The sequence below is a fragment of the Aulostomus chinensis genome, chromosome 23 (genome assembly GCF_037954235.1).
Source record: "Aulostomus chinensis isolate RoL2024-O1b breed Wild chromosome 23, RoL_Achi_v1.0, whole genome shotgun sequence".
NCBI lineage: Eukaryota > Metazoa > Chordata > Actinopteri > Syngnathiformes > Aulostomidae > Aulostomus > Aulostomus chinensis.
In genome coordinates, this window is record NC_141342.1 from 11,432,963 (window position 1) to 11,454,968 (window position 22,006).

Genomic DNA, 22,006 nt, shown 5'->3' on the forward strand with positions numbered 1-22,006 from the left:
TTTAACTCTCATAACTTTCCAGCTGTTTCTGTCTGCCTGGATATCTCCAAACTTTTTCATCACATCTGATAATTTGACAGATACTAGCTGACAATACCAAGTCCCCTCTCTATTTTTTTGCTGATAGATGGCCAGGATGATGTCTACTTCACCTACTTACAAACTTGCCCACCGTTGCCTGTATACTGCCATCTTCTGGAGCAAACACACAATCTGTAGCCTCATTTATTCACTCCATCTAGATGATGGGGAAAGCTCCTGACTCTTGTTTCATTTTTTTTCACAATAATTTCAAATTTTGCTTAAACTTTGTTCGACAATCAAATGGAACATGATGTCCCATGAGGCAAGTAAGCTAGCTAGCAAGTGCTAGCTCATGAGAAATATTTTTTTTTAATCTCTAAACTTGTGTTGAAGTAGCGGCAAGTTAGAGACGCTCCCATCTTATTGAGTGCTGCGTCAGCCATGCCCGGCCCTCCCGCTCGGGATGCCAGCAGCACTGTCCTCGTGCCATCTCGTCCCTCCTTCCTCGCTGATTTCTTGGGCTTCCTGCCAGCTTCCTGCTTGCACTTGCTTTACTCCGTGCTACTGATGTGTGCTGAAACCTAGTCCGACAGTTTCCCCGGTTCAAAGATTCAAATGTCAGAAGCTGTCTCCACTGCTGACAGATTCACTCGTCAAAAATGAGCACTGGTCATGAAATATTCACTGAGGGCACAGCTAGAGGTCAGATGCTCCCTACTCTGTCTCTTTCCTCTCCACCTTCTTGACCACTATTTGGAATATTCAGCATCGCCATTGTCTTTTTTTTGGGGGGGGGGACTATTTTGTTAGTTGACATCTTATTTTTGATAATGCCTTGATCATAAGGGGTGCGTGTGTGTGTGTGTGTGTGTGTGTGTGTTTGTGTGAGATCATCTGAGCCAAGCTAACATAAAACAGCAACTGAAGTGTCTCGAACATTATGTCATAAAAAGCATGAACAGAGGGAGATGTTGTTATTCATGGCATTACTCTGACACATTTAATTTAAACAATGTCGTCCTTGTTTCAACAGCAGTACACCCCAAGGTACTTCACACAGAAGGGGAATTTCTGTTGTGTTTTGTTTTTTTTAAATTGCTCCTAGACTCAGTGATGTTTATTAGAGGAGTGTATTGGCCTAAGGATACATTTTCAAAGGGCCTTTTGTTTCTTTCCTTCTTGTTCTGCCACCAACACCAGTACTTTGTCTAAACCTATCCTGTTGTGAATGGTCTCTTTTCTCATTTCAAAGCTTCCCTCACGTCATCTCATCAAAAACACTCCAATAAAATCGTTGTGCTGTCCCTCGTGACCAAGGCTTAGGTGTCACCCATCCCTCCTATCACATCACCAAGTAACCAGGAAACTCTTTATCCGTCACTTAAGTCTGGAATCTAGAAACCAGCCGCACACAAGCAACAGTTGGTGCCTCATAATGTTTGTAGTAACAAAATAATTTTAACCAGTCAGGCTTGAGTCATGAGTCACATTCACGCCGTAACACATTACCTGGCATGTGGATAGGAGGCTCTTCTACAGTTAATCCTTGAGTCTGTGACGTTGACTCATCAGCTACTCAGACTGGAAGCAAATGCTTGCTGGGGGGGGGGGGATTAACTCACTTTGATCTCAAAAAAATACAACAGTGAAGTGGAAAAACAAAACTTGCTGCAATTAAAACTGCAGCGAGCGTTCATTGCTGAAGGGCCGAAAAAGAGTGTGTGTGCGAGTGGATGTGGTAAGGAAGGTGTTAAAAGTGCTGAGCTAATCCCTGTCACTGGAGCTTTCTGGGGTGTGTTCAGGCTCTGCAGAATGTTTCAACATTCATTATCCTTCTTTACAGCTTGTCTGATCGAAGTGCGTGTTAGTTCCTGATAAGTCTAATTCTGTAATAACAAGCTGTGCTCTGTTAAACAAGAATGACTAGTTATGTGGCATGTCTATCAGTAACGTTGACGTGGGGTGAGTTTACTATTAAAATGAGTCACACAACTACTCGCCGACGTTATCAGATCAGGAGGTCAACAAAGTAAACACACTTTATACAAGAAGTGTTATTCAGTGGTGATTGTGTATCCATCAGATACATGGTAAATGCTTACATTAAAAGTGTTTAAAGCAAAGGTGAACGGTCATAACAACCCCATGTGACTGGCAAACTACTCGTTATATCTCTGAGCTTGTTTTTATATTCCAGCTCTGTCTGGTGGGTTGATGGATATTAGATTTATTAATTGGAGTGTGACACTTACATCCACGTTACTGTGGACGTTCTCTTTATGCTTCTGTCCAGGTACGTTATGTGTTCCTGCCATCTGTCCCGTTATTTTTGAACTCACGATATCAGGAACTCCGCAATGACTCAAGGATGAACGGCTCAGAGTCCCTGGGGTTAAAAGTGAAGATAACGCTGACCGTGTGAATGGGGTTATCTCAGAAACCTCGAGGGAGTTTCTTTCATCTGGCACAAAATTCTACTGGGACTCATGGATGAACTGATTTATGATTTGATGGTTCAAGGTCTGAGGTCTTAAAAGACAGTTTGAGTCATAACTCAATAATTCTTTTGCTGATGATGGCAAATTTTGCACAAATGTGTAATAGAACAAAAAGGATAATGTGATACAAGTATTTATTCCTGAAGGCAGATGGTCCACTTCTCTGTGACATCCTAATGTTCTGCAAAAACTGTTGTCTTGCTATAATGGTTGGCTGCCCAACCACAAGACGGTAATTACAGTTTGTTTTCAGACAGTGAACCAAATACAGCATCATGACATTTCTTTGTTTTTCTGAACACACATGAAGCTGATGAGTAAAGAAGCAGTTGAATATGTAGATTGAAGTATCTTTATATGACAGGCAAATATCCCTCATTGTTTAAAAAAAAAAAAAGTGATAACCACTATGAAGGCTTCTCTGATCACATCCAATTTTAAGGATATGATTTTGTGCGTATTTAATGAGTAAACCAATAAGGTTCTACCCTGGAACACCAAAGAGGGTTCCACGCTTTTCCCTCAGGCCTCGGCCGGGGGCCAACCTTGGAAAGGCAGTGCTAATGACTGTCGCACAAAGGCCAAATGTCTCACAGCGAAGCACAGAGAAGCTGGCGCGACTCAGCTCACTTGATCTCACAACAGTGTGTGGAGAGAATCCAAGCAGCTCACCATAGATGGCATACACACTATCATCAAAGCATTAGCATTTCTTAAGCCTCGCTGACCCCTCGTACATCCAGGATTGCTTTCCTCTCCCTTTCGTCTATTTCTAATCTTTGACTCACTGAAATCTCTCTTGCTGACACTTTTTTCCCCTCCACTAAAATAAGTTTACCACGTTGTGCTTGGTTTAAGAGCTCCTGCTCCTCGGATGGTCTCACAGCCAGTGAGGCAGTGAAACCAGGGGTCATTAATGCCCTTATTTTAGGGAATTGACACTTTGAACAGGTCCTTTGTAGGCAGCAGGCTGCATTGAAGAGCTCATTGCAAAAAAGATTGGTTTTCTAGAGGTGAAGTCTCTCTCTCACTCCACTGTAAGCTCTTGGCTAACCGCCCAGGTCTGCGACAATGAGGAACTGAGGAGCTGAAGTGGGCACTTTTAGAGCAGCTCCACTGAACACAGGGCCAAGGACAAAAGGTGTGTGTGTGTGTGTGTGTGTGTGTGTGCATGTGTGTTGCTACATGCTCCTACAGTATAACAGAATAGAGCAGTGTACACAAAAAAGTCTCCTTAAGTAATGTCCAAGGATCTCAGTGGTTCATCATCTGCTGCAGGCATACTGTTCAAACTTGTGTGTGTGTGCGTGTGTGTGTGTGTGTGTGTGTGAGTGAGAGAGAGAGCACCCATGATGCATTCATGCTGCAGCCTTTTAATTGAGCTCAACTATGGCGGCTGTAGTTTTTCTTACAACAAGAGATAATTAAGCGAGATATAAAAAATTCCTCGAGAGGCTGATAATTTCAATTTGAAGCTCCTGCGATGGCCCCCGCAGACAAGCAACATGATGAATCTGCTCCAACAAGAACCAAATCAATTGCTTTGACAAACTCTCCATGTGGCTGACACCGTGACTTTGCTCTCTCGCCAAAGATGAAAGAGGCCTGACAGTTCTGGGAATGGCCACCGGGAAGAACCTGTCATCAAACGTGAGGTGTTGACACTTGTTGTCGTCGATGTCGCCATGGCAGTCGCAGACCTCTCAGATTGGCAGGCCCCGAGGAGAGCGAAGCATAGTGTGAACATGTGTCGTCAGCACTAGCATGAGGCTGCCACTTAATGCAACTACATTTAACTTAACTGCTGAGAGGGTAGAGGCGGTGGTGGGGCAGATCACATGACTGGCGCTACATTGATATCCCTTCTAATCTGACCTTTAACCTCATGAACGTGTAACATTATAACCAACCAGGAGGATATGACACATGACGTGGGATGGTTTGGTGCAGCGGTAGCCATATTGGATTATTGATTTTTAACACAGTTTAAGAAAGATATCAATCATTTTCCTCATATTTTAATAGAACCCAACTGATATATAAGTAGGTACAGTGGCCTGTAATGGATAACATTGATTTTGGCATACATGTTGTCGGATATGTACGATATTATTTTTTTAGAACATAATTCAGAAAAAAGATGCTTGAGGTAATTTACAGTTATTGAGTTACGGGAGAATTATTACTGCCCACGTTTATTGTTCAACTAAATTATTTTGCCTCCATCGCATATATTTGCCACATATGAGGGATGATTGCAAAAAAAACAACCACAACAAATATCTATTTTGGCTTATATATGTATTCTATATTTTAATCATTTGTACTCCAAGATGAGGAGCTTCATTTGTAAGCGATGTGAAATATTCCTTTCCTGTGGCACTTATTGGATCATATTTTAGAGTAAATTTTTAAACATGTCTCTCCATTTTTGTCCACTGTGACATTTTATTTTAACTGTCGAACGAATAATGGTGTGAGGATGAGCGTGACACCCGTGGCAGTTGTGGGCAACTGACCATTTCTAGTTGTTCTTGTTATCATTGGAAGGCTGGGGTGGGGGGTGGGGGGTGGGGGGGTGGAGGGCTGGCTGGCTTCTGTTGAAGTGCTGACTTCTACCCAGGAGATTGAATGCACTGCTAATGGTTCCTGACATAAAGCACTAGGACCTCTACTCACATACTCTTGTTGTCCTGAGGCTGATGAGAGACACACACGAACACAAAGTCACAAAAATAAAGCAAGCTACTATGCTACAGCCACAAATAGATATACATAGCTACATGCCTGCAATGCATGCAGACAAGCGCACACACCCTGCGTCGAGGAGTATTCCTCCCGCCGTCATTCTCCTCTTTACCTTAGGGAGGGGGGCTTGATAAGAGCAGAGGACAGTGTGCAGGGAGCGGGAGCTAGTCTATCAGAGGTTCCTTTGGGTTTAGGGTTTAATGGAGTTCAAGTAAGGAAAATTAGCTGGCCAGGACACATGGTGCTGCAGTGGAGAAGAGCCTGAGGAGTCAAACACAATGCTTCTATACTTTGTGAGCCTTTTTTCCTCCATGCTGATAATATGAAAATTAAAAAAATATATATATACATACTTATGTATGAGAAAATCCGATTGTTTGTTTCTGCAGGGAGTACAGATATTTTACAAATGGCCAAAAACAAATGCTTTCAAAGAAAGCCGTAATCAATGCAGCTTTTGTTTGCTCCAAAAGAAAACGAGACACTGTTCTAAAACAAAAAAAGGGGGGGGGGATACATTTGCAGCTTTGCCGTCATTTTGCGGGCAGCATCTTTGCAATTGGACAAAATTGTGAAAAGCAGTGCAGTGCTCAGGCTTTTAGCACCTTAACCTTCACTACCCTGCAATTTCTACATTACCTTGGTGTTCAGAGAAGCAGCTTGAGTGGCAGTGACATTTATTGGTTCGTCTTGAAGAACCCATAAAACCCTTGGGCCCTATTGCTCTCGCTCTCCAACTGTGCTGCTCTCCCGCCAGCATATAATTACTATCAACAAGCCAGATTGACTCAAATTTGGGCATCAAGTGTACGTGCAAGTCAGGTTGGTGGAAGAAATAATCTGAATATAGATGAGATGCTGAAGTGTGCGTGCACGGAACCTCCGAACCAGGAAGAGTTAGTGTTGGGGTTCTGTCCATAGCTTTTTTTTTTTAAAAGCTCTAATCTTAGCACTGTGAGTAACTTGTCATTAAAATGTGCCAATGTTGTAAGTGCTGTCAGGATTAATAGACTCATGCCTTCAAAATTCATTTGGGAATTCAGTCGGGCATTCGAGCGACGTGTCCTTAATTTGCCCCCATCTGGCCTTAGCATTCATTGAGTAAAGGGGAGAGACTAGCTAATACGATGTGAAAGAGATTCTCTGTGTTTGTGTGTGTGTGTGTGTGTGTGTGTGTGTGTCTTTATCTAATTGACAGTGAGGAAGACTCTGGGTATTCTGAGGCAACAGCAGTCTTCTCTCCTCTCCCTTTGGCTCCTCCTCTATATGTGCTGTCTTCCTGGCTTTAATCATGTGGCCATTGTGCATGGATTTACTGCCCTCAGTGCCCCCAGGAGGGAGATTTGATTTTTCCCCTGCACTGGCTAATCTTTTCCTCTCACACTCCATTTTTCTTTTCTCATTCTGTCTGTCTCTCCTCCCTCTTGTAGACTTTGGAGACATTTTCGCAGTCCTCTCTTTCTCTAGATAATCGCCCATATATGACTAGAAGCAGGTATTCCTCCTCTGGCTTCTTAATCATTTATCTTATTACCTCTGCCAAGGAGGTTGTGTTTTTTTCACCTCTATCTGTCCATATATTATTAGGATTACATAAAATCTACTGCACAGATTTTTATCTCAGTGATAGGGCCACTACACCCTGGGTATGACTACATTGCTTTTGCTCTCATTGATTAAATAGTAGACTTCATACTGACACAGATATGTCAGTCAAAGAGTGTTGACTCTCTCTGTAGTTTTATTAATATTTCGTGAAATATTACATGGTCCTGGCAGGGGTTTTGGCTCAAAAGAGGGCCTTTCCCATCTCTTTGTTTCTGATTTCATCTGGTCCTTTTTCAACCTTTCTTAACTATTAAACTGTTATTTAAAACTGGTATATTACTGAGTGAAACAACTCAAAAAAGGAATGCCTAATGTGAATCTACTATTGCTGTGAGTGCATCATGGCCTAGTTTGTTGCTTGAGCTTGTTTTGACTCATTGTTTACTGTTTTGCAGCCACTCCCACTCTCCTGGCTCCATGGCAGCAGCAGTGCGAGGCAGTGAGTGGTCATGTGGACGCTGCACCTTCTTAAATGTCGGCGCGGCACCTCGCTGTTCCATCTGTGAAGCTCCTCGCCAGAAACCTGATCTGAACCAGATTCTCCGGCTGAGTAGTACTGAGGAGCACCGCTGGGCCTGCCCCCGCTGTACCCTCAACAACCCTCAGGGATCTGGAGCCTGCTCTGTCTGTGGCTTTGGACCATCCTCTGCCACTCACACACCACCTACCACCACCATAGCTGCCACTGCCAACGGCCTCCCACCTGCTCCTGCCGAAACCCCAACCCCTACGGTCACCCCCTCAGTGCTGTTAGAACCCCATGGACAGCATCCAGTCAAGGAAGAAGTGTTGCGGAGGTCAGAGAGCAACGGAGAGGTGGCGAGCTTGGAGGGGCAGCACTCGGGATGGGCTTGCCCTCGCTGCACACTGCACAACACCCCAGTGGCATTGTCTTGCTCAGCCTGTGGTGGGCCCAGGAAACTATCGTTGCCTAAAATCCCTCCTGAGGCTTTAGTGGTGCCTGAGGTACGCACACCTGTACTGGGTTTTCCAGTGCACACAGCAGGGGCTACGCCACTAGTCATAGACCTAACAGATGACTCCCCCCCAGCTCCCCCCTGTGACCCTCAAGAACCGCCCCTCGTGTCTTCACAGTCCCTCAACTCCCCTTTTACACCTTTTTCCTCCCTCCAAAACAACCCTGTGCCACGCAGTAGGAGAGAGGTGCCGCCACCAGGGCGCCCGCCAAACCCGGGTGCCAACACACCCAGTCCCACTTCCCCTTCGACAGCCAGTGTGCCCCCCCAGCCTGGTCCACAGCGACCAGCCAAGCCTAAACATGCCCAACCCCAGGAGCCCTCATACCCCAGTAAGCGCCTCAGTATCTTGGAGGAAGAAGATCCTCAAGTTCACCCATTGGCCCCCCACCTCGCTGTTGCCTCCTCAGCAGCTTCCACCTGGAAATGTCCTAGCTGCTCATTGCCCAACCCCAGCGGTGCGTCCAAGTGTGAGGCCTGTCGATCATCACGAGCTGGTGCTGATCTCATTGACTTGGTGGGCTGTGAGACGGTACGCTTCACCCCAGCCAGTCCATCTAGCCCAGACTTTAGCACTTGGGCCTGCTCCAAGTGCACCCTACGTAACCCCACAGGTGCACCAAAGTGCTCTGCCTGTGGTTCCTCCAAGCTGCACGGCTTTCAGGAGCAGCAGGCCCCCCTGCCCCGCTGCTGCTCACACTGTGGCCTCCCGTCTGCACCCAGCACGCCATGCTCCTGTACTCCTTCTTCTTCAACCTCCTCGGGTCATAAAACACGCAAACAGGGCAGAGGTTTTCCTTCTTCCTCTTCTGCTATTACTTCTTCCAGTTCCTCCTCTTCCTCATCCATCTCGTCTAGCCTTCAGGAGAGGGTGGGACAGTGGAGCTGCCCTGCATGTACACTACTCAACGACATCAAAGCCAAGAACTGTGCAGCCTGCCACACACCCCAGCAGTACCTTACCCTCCGCAAGGTGGTCAAACCTCTGAAGAGGAGGGAAAGTATGCATGTAGAAGCGCGTCGGCGAAATGATGAGGGCGAGGCCAAGGAGCTTTGGGAGAACATTGTCAGCTTTTGCAGAGAGGTAAGTATAAACGTCAACATTTTTACAAGGATCATGAGGAGTTCGATTTACTGAGTGTCATCACCAGAAAAAGTTTTCATCCACAGGCAAATGTTAGTCATGATTTGATGTCCAGTTACGAAGTTGTACTGAGTTTCTTGAAGAAGTGAAAGTATGCGATGTGTCACAGGGTGCACTTCCTTCATTGTAATAGCTCTTTTTGTTATGGCTCTGGCATCCCTCCCACTCCCACGGTCTCTCAAATTTACCAGAAATGCTAATAGGCTTTGTCATTGTTTCTGTTTACGCTTGCCTCTTAAGCTGAATTTTAAACGGCCAGCAGGTGAATCTTGGCCACCTAAATGAGAAACAGTGAGTCATTTTTATATCCAACTAAAGCTTGCTCACAGTCACAGAGACATCAGTTCCCAAAATGCCAGACTTCTTTGTTTCAGGACTATGAAAGTTGTCATTCTGTTTTTGTTTTTGTTACTTGGAGTCTCTATTTTCCATGTCCTCAATTAACACTAATCACAAATGTGTTCTCATTTAGGAAGATATTAGACTGCTTAATGAAATATATTTTATTTATAGTATAATAATGAGGGGTTAGTGAAAAAGTAATTAAGAGATTAGAATAGTGGTAATTATTAGATGGCAAACCCCTCCTTTTTTCATAAACATATACTCTGATAAAATAATTTCATTAAGCTGCTTAAATATTTGATGGCAAAATCAGATCCTTTTTTTTCTCCTGAGTCAAGTCAAGTCAGTTTTATTTGTATTGCGCCAAATCACAACAAAAGTTGTCTCATGACACTTTACAAGTAGAGCAGGTCCAGTACCACACTCCTTCAATGAATTTACACCCAACAATTCTCCACAGTCAAGCACATCGTGCAACAGTGGCGACGAAAACCTTCCTTTTAACAGGCAGGAACGTCGAGCAGATCCAGGCTCAATGGGGACGGACGTCTGCTTTGACTGGTTGGGGGGAAAGAGAGCAGGAGAGCTGGGCAGAGACAGATAATGGAGGAAGACGGGTATACAGAAGGAAGGAGAGGGACAGAGATAAAGAGGGAGAGAAAGGGAAGAGACTGATGGACAGACGGGGACGTGGGCAGGTGGTGCAACAAGTGGCAGCTTGAGCCGCTTCAGGTCTGTAGCCTCCTCCAACAGTACCCGGGTTCTGGGATGCGGGGAGCCTGAAGGCTCCGGAGAAGAAGACGAGTTAGTAACGCATAACACCAGTAACACCAAGAACTAATCATACTTTTTTAGCACATTCTATTCTGTTGCCAAAACATCCTGATATCAAGTTATATATTTAGCATGATGAGATAAAGAGAAGTTTGTGGTCATCTGGGCCAGGGTCAGATTTATAATGTCACACACAGCTGCGTGGAGACAGAGATCGTCTTCCCTAGCAACTATGGATGAGATGTGACTTTTTCTGTCATTTCTTTGTAGCACAGCACTTCGTCTTAGTAATAGGGAACTTCTGTAGATTTACTATTTGGGTCTTCCACATTTGTTAAGATTGATTATATCTTTGCCAGTAAGGCATACTTAACTAATAGAAAGGTAAAGCATATGGCATGTTTTGTTGCAGCTTGTAAACACAGCATTCATTGAACCCCTCTTGGCAGCACCGGAAGTGAATGCCCCCCCCAATCCAACATGAACAACAAGCTAGCCACTGGTTTTTGTCCAGCAGACAGCAGGACAACTCCGCACTGCTCTTCATCCTCAGCCTCTTCCTCAATGCTTGAAAGCGGATGAAAGCCAAACTGAGATTCACTCTCGGTCTGGAATGAGCTTGACTTGCTTGCCCTTTCACCTCAGTAGGGCTGTATTTCGTGTTCTCAGCTGCTCCGTGCGCATCCGCCATTCTTATCAGGAATACATTTTGTGTAGTTGTGTGTTTTATCAACAGACAACCTCACGTGCTCTATCATTCATGAGGGGCCGCGGCTCTGCAGACAATCACTGCCACACATGTGTCGGCCCATAAGTGATGATTAATTATGTAGATGTCTAGGTTTTTTTTTTTTCAGGAAATGCTTCCAAATCAACCTTTTTAAATTAGTAAAAAATTTATTTATTTGCAGAAGTGAACTATTAAGATTGAGGTAAGTTTTGGTGCTGGCTGTTTATTTGGGTGTCTAGTAGCGCCTATCGCGCTGGGTTTACAATAGCATGAAGTGAGCTTTAGAGTGCATTTCATTGGTTTCTTTGAAAGTCACTGAGCTGGCTGCTGGCAGCGTTGGCGGGCGGTTGGCTCAGTACGAAAGAAGGATATTGGAGATTCCTCATCCTCACTTTCCCCTCCTCTTTTCCTAATTTAAGATTGACATTAAAGCTAGCCTTCTTTTATCATCTTTCATTTTCAAGTATTTTAGCTCTCCCTCTTAGCTCTGCCCCTCCGCACTCTTCAAAGCACTTTTGCCTTTTCATCTTCTTTTCATCCCATCTCCCTCTATCACATCTATCCTCATGCGCTCTGCTAATATCTCACAATATGCTTTTCCCCATGCCACACCGCACCCCCTCCACCCCCACACAACTGTACTGAGTTCTCCTATGTTACAGTGTGTGTGTGTGTGTGTGTGTTCTCGCATGCTAAGGTGAACACTGGGCCGTCCTATTTTTAGCAGCAGAGCTGGAGAGCGGCGCAAAGAAATTATCCGCTTCCCAGTGTTGAATGTAATCACTGACAGCTTCAGCGGCAGCAGCTTGGTTTTAGGGGTCAGAGAGCTGAAGGGGGGTTGAAATTGGTTTGGAGTTGCGGTGCATGAAACATTTCTCTACTTCCCTCACCTGAGTGCAGTGTGTTTCCTTTATCTCTTTGCTTTTCTGCCCTCCTTGATTGTTTTTACTGCAAGAAGTATGCGCTCGATGCCAGTGCCCCAGAGCGTGTCCGCTTACTCGCTGTACTAACAGCCATCAGCGCTGCTTGTGAACTGTAAACCCCACTTTGACTCCATAACTGGTCGGTTATGGAGTCACAGGAGTGGCATGAAAAACAATAAATCTTTAAAAGAATGAGAAAGTAAATTTTGCGGTTTAAAGGTGAAGAAATGACATTTTCACTTCGGCCTGGGCAATGAAAGAATACTGCAATGTGCTGGCAGTAATACTTCAACAACACCAATAAGAAAAGTGTTCGAAAGACGGTTCTCAGTTGTTTCCCATCCATCCACCCATTTTCTGGAGCCTATCCCAGCTGACATTGGGCGATAGGCGGGGTTCACCCTGGATGGGTTGCCAGTCCATCACAGGGCCATCAGGAGCAATTAGTGGTTCAGTATCTTGCTCAAGGACACTTTGACATGGTCACTGGGGGAAGTGAGGATCGAACCAGCAACCCTGCTAGACGGCCACTCTACCTCTGAGCCATGCTGCCCTTTCTCAGTTGTTTAATGAAGTCGATCATAAAATAATGAGATGAGACCAGTGGTTAGACCCTGGTAGGGCAGTTTTCCAAGTCTGATTGATAAATATTGTGGTTAAATTGAACCTTTTTCCTCAAGCTCTTTATTACAATAGGTCTGTAACAATTATCAATAAATATCGAAGTCACTCAAAGGAAACACATTTTTCAAAACATTTTTCCCACTATATCATCCAGGCCAATTTAGTTGTCACATCTTTGTTCATCTAGTTTTGTATGCACGTACATATTCTTTTAAACTTATTTATTCATTGGGTAATATTTTTTTTTTATATTCCATTTTTTGTAGACATTTTTACTTAAAAACATTTATCCATTTGTGTCACATTAATTTTCATGGGATAGCACCTTCTCTTCCTTCATTTGTCCAACCCTTTTACAATACTATGATATTAATAGCGTTAAAGAGCCTGAGTAAATGTCGTATGTAGTAAAAATCGTTTTGTTTTCCACACTTGGTTTGAAGTTCGTTCACCGTGGCACCGCAAATTGTTAGTTATATCGCGTTTGCCTGTAACATGCAAATATTTATCCTAAAGCTCAACCACCCTCAAAAAAAAAAAAAAAAAAGAGGCATACACTGGTTTTGTGTCGTTTATGAAATAGTTGGAAAGCTGCAGCAGCAGCATTTTTTCCCCCCTTTTTTTTCTTTAAAGCTCAGCCCTGAGTTGTACTTCACTGTAAGGGTTGCATGCTGGCATGTGGCCAGTCAGCTTCAGCAGGTCGACCTGACGAGGACAGTCAGCTACGCCTACGCGGGCTTAACTGTAGGAAATGAGTTTGTGTATGTTGCACATTCACCTTGTTGTACTTAACATAATTGAAAACGCCTCCGTTACATGACACGCATTTTTATATGAAACTTCAAAATATATAATCCTTAAAAGCCAATAATCTTCCAGACATTATTGCTAATATAATTTATGCCGAGAGGAGGATCTATTTTGAGAGATTATTCACAAAATAAATGCATCTGGGTTGAACTGGCTCATGGATTCAAATTCAAATTACGACTGAGACCAGAATTGAATGGCTCGTCTCTCAGTTTCATAAGATTGTATGACATCCGAAGCTCTTTAGCTTGTAGATCACCTAGTGTTACCCAGACGTGAACAGGCTCATTACCATTCCTATAGCGCAGTCTCAGCCTTATGGGAAGATGGCAGCAGACCACCAGGCCGATGAACGTGTCTTTCAAATCGCTTCCTGAATATTCAAGCATATACTCAGATGAATGTGATTAAAATCGGTTGTGAATCGCCTTTTAACCTGCAGGTGAAAGAGGTGTATTTGGGAATTCCAGCTCACATTTTTGATTTTATCATGAACACGATGTGCATGGGTGTAATGCTCTTGGTGGCAAGCATCTGAAGTTCTTGGGTTGAGGTTAATCCACACGACATAAAAGCCAGTTCAAGAATCATACATAAGCTTGGGAACTAAGCCTTCTTTAAGCTGCGAGAGACCACGGATGGTCAGAGTGGTGAGAATAGTGTGTCTGTCTGGTAGCTAATGCTGCATCAAGGCAACATAATGGAACTGTGGGGGGTGGGAGCAATTAATCAATTAGCTTCCCTGTGAGCGGCTAGCTGGATAGCCATATTACATCCCTCGCCGGTATAGCAACATGACTAGATGAGCCCACCAGAAATGGCAAACCAGATAATGTTGCATGTGTGCATTTGATTTCACGCTTAAGTTTTTCTACAGAAGTATTTAAGATGAGCAGTTGAAAGAGTCTTGATCTGTTAGTATAACTGTGTAATCAGGTTATGTGAACAGTAAAACTGGAGCAAGTATGTCATTTTAAAAGCATGACGCTCAGTGGGGAGTATGTCCGACAGCCTGTCCTGCCTGAAATTGATTTGCGCATGTGTGTCCTAGCTGGTACATTTGCACCCCTGCTGTGTAAATGAGTGATGCCTCCAACAGGCAGCACACCGAGTTCATTAGGTTGCCCCCCCCAGTCTTCCTCTAACAACCATAAATATTGTACTTTTTGGAACCTTTTCTCAATGAAAGTAACAATGTCACTATTAAGAAAGACACAGTAGTCTAGCTGCCTGACTCTTTTGTCTCCTTTTCATCCTCCACCCTTTGCTGTCACCCCACTCAGAACGCTGTGAACTTTGTGGATGACAGTTTCCCCCCAGGACCTCGCTCCGTCGGCTTTCCCGAGGGCGACAGCGTCCAGCAGCGAATCAAAAAATGGCTCCGCCCCCACGAGATCAACTGCAGCAACTTCAAAGACAGAGGCGTCAAGTGGTCCGTCTTTCGCACGCCGCGACCTTCTGACATCCTGCAAGGGCTGCTGGGGAACTGCTGGTGAGCTGTCAGACAAAAGACTGTACCTTAGAACAATTTACAGGCGGGGTCATCGTTTGTGTGAAAACAAGCATTTTAAGGACACTTTTTTAATACTAGAAAACACAGAACATTTTCAGTCTGCATGGCTTTGTTTGTGTCTGCTGAATGCTTTTGACAAACACTGTTGCCTGAAGCTGAGAGAGAGGGAGAGAGAGACTATGAAATGGTAAATAAATAAGGAGAAAACTGGAAAATTGTGCATCCAGACAAAAAGAAAGAAGACAAGCATCAGATGAAAGAGAGAGACGGGTGGACAGATGTACAGATACACCTGACAGAAAGATTATTCATAAGAGTGTGGGTCTGGACACTTTCTTTATCTCTCTGTCCTTGTTCTGTGTCCTCTGGGGGGGGGGGGGGGGGGTGTTTGTATGTATGTATACGTGTGTGTGTTGCCATTACTACACACACATACACAACAAAGAACAGTCACTCACAGAGTTGTCCCAACACAAGTTTCGCTTCATCACCAGCGCATACAGCTTATCAAAAATAACCCTCCCTAGAGCCAAATCCTCTCACTCTCGACAGGATGTAACCCAAATTCTTCCTCTCTTAACTGCATTCACACACACACACACACACTATAAACCAGCAAACAACCCAACTGTAGCCAGAAGAAGCAGAAGCCAGTCACCCTCGTCTGCGAACACAAGCTGACGGTCAAGTCCCACTATGACGTGGCTAATTCGATTTTCATCGTATCCTCTTTTTTATCAGCAGCCGAAATGGGTTGATGCACTTCACTCTGCTGCCACTTGAACTGATGGAAAAAACCTTTTTAAATGCACATTTGCAACCCCACACAAGAACACTTAAGTTTTTAAGGTGGTAGAGGAAACGGACAAATAATAAGGTAGCATGTGATTTGAAGTGCATTTGATCTACCAAGCTTACCAGTATAATGTATATTAGAAATCAGTGGTCAGTCAGCAGCAAGTATTTTTAGCCTACTGCTGTTACTGTATGAGCCAGTCCTATATTTTTAATCACTTTTCAAAGGATTTTTGCTTTTAAGTTGCGTCCCCAGCTGCTCTACCATGAATTTGCACGTTCTGGTGGATGCTTATTTTTGATTAACTAAGCTAATTATGGAAGCCGAGTCAGCTTGTCAACGCTGCAGGGCGAATGAACAATTATGGGGATGTAACCTCAAGCTTGACTCATCAACTGGGATTGATTTGGGCAACTGCCTGAGGTGCTTGAGCAGAAATGGTTGTGTTGGGTTTGTTTTGGGTTTTTTTTATTCCTTGTTTCAGTCCTTTGTTCTTCACCATGTCGGTCTGTCCTTGCGATCGAGTACATTCAGTCATCCACCAGCCTGTGACAACTAGGCAGATGTTTTGCTTTTAGTGCTTCATTCATAGCGTGTTACGTGCTTTGTTTCAGTCACATCCCTCAGTTCACCCATCTGCCCATCCTGACCCGACATTCCATTTTTTTCTCAGTTCATTGAGTTTTATCCCTCTGCAGGTTCCTCAGCGCACTAGCGGTGCTGGCAGAGCGTCCAGAGCTGGTGGAGAGGGTGATGATCACCAGGACCATCTGCACAGAGGGGGCCTATCAAGTTCGGTTGTGTAAAGATGGGACGTGGACCACGGTGCTGGTGGATGACATGCTACCCTGTGACGACTATGGCTACCTCCTCTTCTCCCAGGTATGACAGAACAGGAGGGATCGGGTTAGGAATCTTCCAGGCAGGGAAAACGTTGATGCTCTCCTGCTTGTTCTTTTCAAGTTCTTAAGAGTTTACAAAATATGGAAGAATAAAGTGCAACACACTCAATGAGTATTCACCTTCTGACGTACTTTTTATAGTCATATTGTGACCCTTAAACGCAGCCAAACATGAATGTGACTGTTAATGTCTTAACTGCCTCTCTGCAACATTAAACATGAATTGAATTTCCTCTTCGCCTGTAAAGAATCGTGAAGCCACATCCCTGTCCTTCTTTAAGAATTATCTTGATTTTCATTACAAGTACGTCTCAGAGGACCTCTCTGAAAATGAACATACCTCGCAGCTTCATTAATCAACAGTCAGTTACAGGATAAATGAGGTATTATGCAACAAATACAGCACAGGGAAGCAAAGCAAGGCACAAGGACTTGAGGGACACGTCGCCTTTTCTGAACAACCTTGTCAATCCTTGAGTTTGAAAAATACAAGCAAAAAATCAGAATATGAATGGATAATTCCTGAAAATATTGTAACATGGGTGGCTGAAGATAAGAAAAATGAGATTCACTAATCAGCTCGTACTGTTCAGAAGCGTTTGGGATGAGCAACCAGCTCCAAACACAACATCCTGCCACAAATGTTCTTATTTTCCCATCATTCCAGGCCCAGAGGAAGCAGCTGTGGGTGGCGCTGATTGAGAAGGCCCTGGCCAAACTCCACGGTTCCTACTTTGCCTTGCAGGCAGGGCGCGCCATCGAAGGCTTGGCCACGCTGACGGGCGCCCCCTGTGACTCCCTAATGCTGCAGGTCAGCTCTACCAACCCCCGGGAGGAGCCCATCGATACAGACCTGATCTGGGCCAAGATGCTGAGCTCCAAGGAAGCTGGGTAAGATGGGATGCCCTATTTTATGTCTTTACTGTGCTCTGCTAATTATTTGGAGGTACTTGTGTATCATACAGCTAATAGATAAGGTAACAAATACCAAACATCAGAGGGAAAAGACAAAGGGTTTTCAAATCTACAAAGATAATGAATGAATTACCATTTGCAACATATGTCAGTTATGAAAGAGGTCCTGTAATCAGCACTTTGATTGTGAGCTTTCAAAGAGAGAACTAGCACAGCTTCAGCGGGGCTAAATCATCTGTGCCCAGAATGCAGGTCCATCTGTCATGAAACCTGCAGTATAATTGAATTTATCAAAGGGGAAGGGCCTGGAAAATCATGAGAAACACACAAGGTGAATCAGAGCATAGAAGCAGAAATGACTGAGTGAAAGAAGTGAAATAGATTATAATTGTGGCGAATTTGTCCTTCTGTGTTAGGTTTCTAATGGGTGCATCGTGTGGGGGAGGCAACATGAAGGTGGATGACGTGGTCTATGAGTCACTGGGTCTGCGGCCTCGACATGCATACTCCATCCTGGATGTACGAGATGTCCAAGGTTACAGGTATGGAAGATTTAGAGTTAAGAGTGAGGTGCTCCTACCATCTTTTCTCCTTGTTGAGGATTCATTTCCACATTGTCCTGTGGACTTATGCTACTCATTTCAATCCCATAAGAGCCTCTATAATCTTTGAAATTTTTGTAAAACTCCTCCCTCTGTGTTTTTTTTCTTTTTTCCCCCTCCAGTCTGGAGTATCTTTTGTATATGTTAAAAAAAATATTGAAGTTTTGCAATTGATTTCAGTATTTGGAACTGAGGCGTTAAGTCTCAGCCCGACTTGAACCTCCTTTGTTTATCAGCTTTGCCAATGACTCCACAACCAAGGAATCGTACTGCAGATTTCACTGGGATTGGCATTGTATAAATCCTCAATATTTAGCACGCATTTCAAAATCATTCATAACCTAGTTTTATCCCATATATAAACCATCAATGAGGAGGGAGCAGGTGCACACCGGTGGAGCTTGATCTCTTTGATCGGGGTCGCACCTCATACGCACAATGGAGGATTCTTCTGCCGTACCTGTGAGAGGAGGTCGAGAGTAGCTGTAAATCCCAGATGTTATTTGCTCAAGAGCCCCACACAGACACTTTAATTTACTGCCATAAAGCAATTGGAGTGGAAGATTGAGCCAGAGTGCTTGATCTAAAATGAGCTGGAGTTCTCCGGCTTGGAGCTGGAGGAGATGAAAAGCAGCTGGGAATGCGCTATTCACATTTTAGAAAGTGGGAACTCTCTTCCACTGTAGGGGAGATGGTAGTAAAGTGTAATGGCTTGTTAAAATGTATGCAGCCATCTGAGAGCGAGGAGGTGGTGGTGGTGGTGGTGGTGGGGAGAGAGGGGTGTTGTGTTGACTGAAAGCTGTTGTCACCTGGATCCCATTTTGGCCGTCTATCATCACGCTGCGTTTCTGCCTCCAGGTTGTTGAGGCTCCGTAACCCGTGGGGTCGCTTCTCGTGGAACGGCAGCTGGTCAGACGAGTGGACAGACTGGCCGCAGCACCTACGTCACGAGCTGATGGCTCATGGAAGCAGTGAGGGGGTCTTCTGGATGGAGTACACCGACTTTATAAAGTAAGAAACATGTAGTTCAGCCCAGAAACCAGTGACAGTAAAACACATTTCCAGTTTGCAGTGTGGCTGAATGACCTCCACAGATGATCAAGACACTCATTCTGATTAGCCTCTCTGCCCCCTAGTGGCCCCCCTGCTGTCATTGCAGCTTTCACATTGGCCATTGCACAAAGCCATTATGCCATCATGCTGTAGTGTTTTTACAAGACTCGTCACAGTCACTGTGATGGGTGCACGGATTCCTTTGTGTTTAACAAAATCCCAACTATGGTGGCTGCTTGCTGGATCTTTATCCCACACCATCATTAGAAATGTAAAATCAATGACTTCCTCTAAAATGTTATCCAGGCAGATGTCAAAGATGCTCTACAGTTAAAATCTCTCTCTCTCTGTCTCTCTCTCTGTCTCTCTCTCTGTCTCTCTCTCTCTCTAAAAAAAAAGCCATTTAATTTTGCCAAGATGGAAAGGCATAATACGACAATAAGTGATGGCTGGCTTACTAATCTCATGCGTCTGTGGATTTTGACTGACCATCTGGATTTGACTCCAAACCAAATGACAGTGGTTTTTGCTGTTTTTTTCATACATTGTGTTGACAAGCGCAACATAAAGGGGTATCCACATTTTTGTTATTGTTACACATTTATGTTATTGTTTTTATCATCTTGTTATGGGATGTAATTTCACATCTTTCCTTGGGGAACACTGTTGTATTTTAACTCAATTGCTAATGGACAAAGCACTATGCACTGTAATGTTACTTCATGATTGAACGAAATCAAAAAAGGCTTACGCGCTTAGAGACATTCCCTCGCAACCCTCAGAGAAGCGTCCGATCAGTGGCCGGTGTTTTCAGTTTCGGAGGTTCACCCCAACATAAATTCTGTTAGCATGTAATTCTGCAGCTCTGTTATTCATGTCCCTCCTGTCTGGAAAAATAAGAGTAGTAATAAGCCCAGAAGGAGCGAGGCAGCTGTCCTCCTGAACAACACTAACTTGAAAAATGTGTTTGGCCCAGAGGATCCCATCTGTCTCTTGACTCTTTATTGCGTTTTTCTGACAGACACGTAATCTCTCAGGTTTGTGCTGGGTGACAAACCTCCAGCCTGTGCCTGCTCTCCACTTGTTTTATCGTGGAAAAAGAAAATTGATCAGCCTGTTGACCTTTTTATTGAATCATAGGGAGTGAGTGAAGACATTGTTGATTCTTGAGGGGTTTTTTTTTCACGGAAAGTCTGAGAATAACGTTAAGAGACAAACAGCAACAGCGGCAGTTTGTCTCCTGTGATTAAAAGCTACCCAGAAGCCCTTTCTTCCTCATTCTGTGTCCTGATTGTCAAGAAGACAACAGTCAGATGTGAGACGCTTGTCAGAGTGAGGTTAGGAACTGATGAAACAAGGAAAAATGGAGTCAAAGTGAGGAGACTCTCAGGGGCTTTGTCTTTGGAGAGGAAACTCTTAATATCTCAGCACGTCGGAGGCCATGCAGTTAAAGAGTTCCTTGTGATGTATACAAATAGGCTGGGTCCTTTTGCACCTCTGGCAACATACAACACAGTTATACAAACTAAAGAACACACTTCCCTCCATCCACCCCACCTCCCATAGGTACTTTGACTCCGTGGACATTTGTAAGATCCATTCTGACTGGCAGGAGGTGCGGCTACAGGGCTGCTTCCCCAGTAAGGCCAGTGGGCCGGTCACCGTCACAGCCCTCACTGTGCTGGAGAGGACAGCTCTAGAATTTGCTCTCTTCCAGGAGGGCAGCAGGTAAATAGGACGGCCATCAACACTTCTCACGTTCCCTTCCCCACTCTCTTCCTCCTCTAATCCGTTCACCTCCTCTGGCTCCCCAGGCGCTCCGATACAGCAGACAGTCACCTTCTGGACCTGTGCATCATGGTGTTTCGGGCCTCCTTTGGTAGTAGCAACAAGCTGACCCTGGGCCGCTTGTTGGCCCACAGCAAGCGTGCAGTGAAGAAGTTTGTTGGCTGCGATGTGATGCTGGAGCCGGGGGAGTACGCTGTCGTCTGCTGCGCCTTCAACCACTGGCAGATGAATGTCAGCGGGACGGGAGGTCCACCCACACCCAGTAGGTCAACACACACACACACGCGCGCACACACACACACGTATCCTTGTACTTTTATCCTTGTGAGGACTTTCATTGATGTAATACATTCCCTAGCCCCTCACCCTAACCCTAACCCTCTCAACTGACTGCCTGACCCTAACCTTGACCCTAAACCTAACCTGAATCTGATTCTAACCTCGACCCTAAAACCAAGTCTTGACCATCAAACGGCCCTTTGAAGATGTGAGGACTGGCTGGTTCTCACTTTCCAAAAATGTCCTCAGTCTGTTGGTTCAATATGTATTCTAGTCCTTAATATGTTGCAAGTACAAGAACACACACACACACACACACACTTCACAAGTTTGTTTAGTTTTTGCCACACAAAATAAAGTGGTACCACTTCCATCTCAAGTCTCCAGTCCTACCTGTGGAGCAACCCGGCGGCCCAGCCAGGACTTCCCCGGCTACATCCTGGCAATCTACAGCTCCAGACAGGTGATGGTGGAGCAGGTGGAGGCCACCGCTACAACCCTGGCCGACGCTATAATCCTGCTGACGGAAAACAAGGGCGAAAGACACGAGGTACACACACACACACACACACACACACACACACACACACACACACACATCTTAGAAGAAGACACATTTACAATGAACCAGCCAAGTTTTTGCTGGTTCTGTGAAATGTGTTATAGTAGCTTCCCTTCTTGTTTCTCTCCCTCTCTCTCGCACACACACTCTTACTTGTCCATCTGTTTTTGTGAGGACCTTCACTGATGTAATGCCGTCCCTCACCCCTAATCTTAACCATCACAAATGAATGCCTAATGAACAACTAATCTATTAGAAACCTAAAACTAAGTCTTGGTCCAAACAGTTTGAAGGTCGTGAGGACCTGCAAAAATGTCTTTACAAAACAAAAATGTCCTAATGGTGTCTGTTTTTTTTGTTGATGTTGTTTTTTTAAACAATAAGTGTACAC

The 22,006-nt window shown here is 44.6% G+C and overlaps 2 protein-coding genes across 3 annotated transcripts in view; one reads left to right on the forward strand and one right to left on the reverse strand.

Moving 5' to 3' along the window:
- Positions 1-1,589, reverse strand: part of ankfn1b (ankyrin repeat and fibronectin type III domain containing 1b) — a 159,764-nt gene extending 158,175 nt beyond the window's left edge. The window contains exon 1 of the mRNA XM_086194516.1: positions 1,534-1,589. The gene's annotated coding sequence lies outside the window, so the exon portion shown is untranslated. The remainder of the gene's footprint in view (positions 1-1,533) is intronic.
- Positions 1-22,006, forward strand: part of capn15 (calpain 15) — a 36,492-nt gene that overhangs the window by 7,956 nt on the left and 6,530 nt on the right. For both annotated transcript variants that reach the window (XM_086194520.1, XM_086194519.1), the window contains exons 2-10: positions 7,274-8,939; positions 14,489-14,697; positions 16,213-16,396; positions 17,084-17,307; positions 17,748-17,873; positions 18,792-18,944; positions 20,553-20,714; positions 20,801-21,036; positions 21,434-21,603. In XM_086194520.1, coding sequence (XP_086050646.1) covers positions 7,296-8,939; positions 14,489-14,697; positions 16,213-16,396; positions 17,084-17,307; positions 17,748-17,873; positions 18,792-18,944; positions 20,553-20,714; positions 20,801-21,036; positions 21,434-21,603 — 3,108 coding nt within the window. In that variant the 5' untranslated portion in view covers positions 7,274-7,295. The remainder of the gene's footprint in view (positions 1-7,273; positions 8,940-14,488; positions 14,698-16,212; positions 16,397-17,083; positions 17,308-17,747; positions 17,874-18,791; positions 18,945-20,552; positions 20,715-20,800; positions 21,037-21,433; positions 21,604-22,006) is intronic.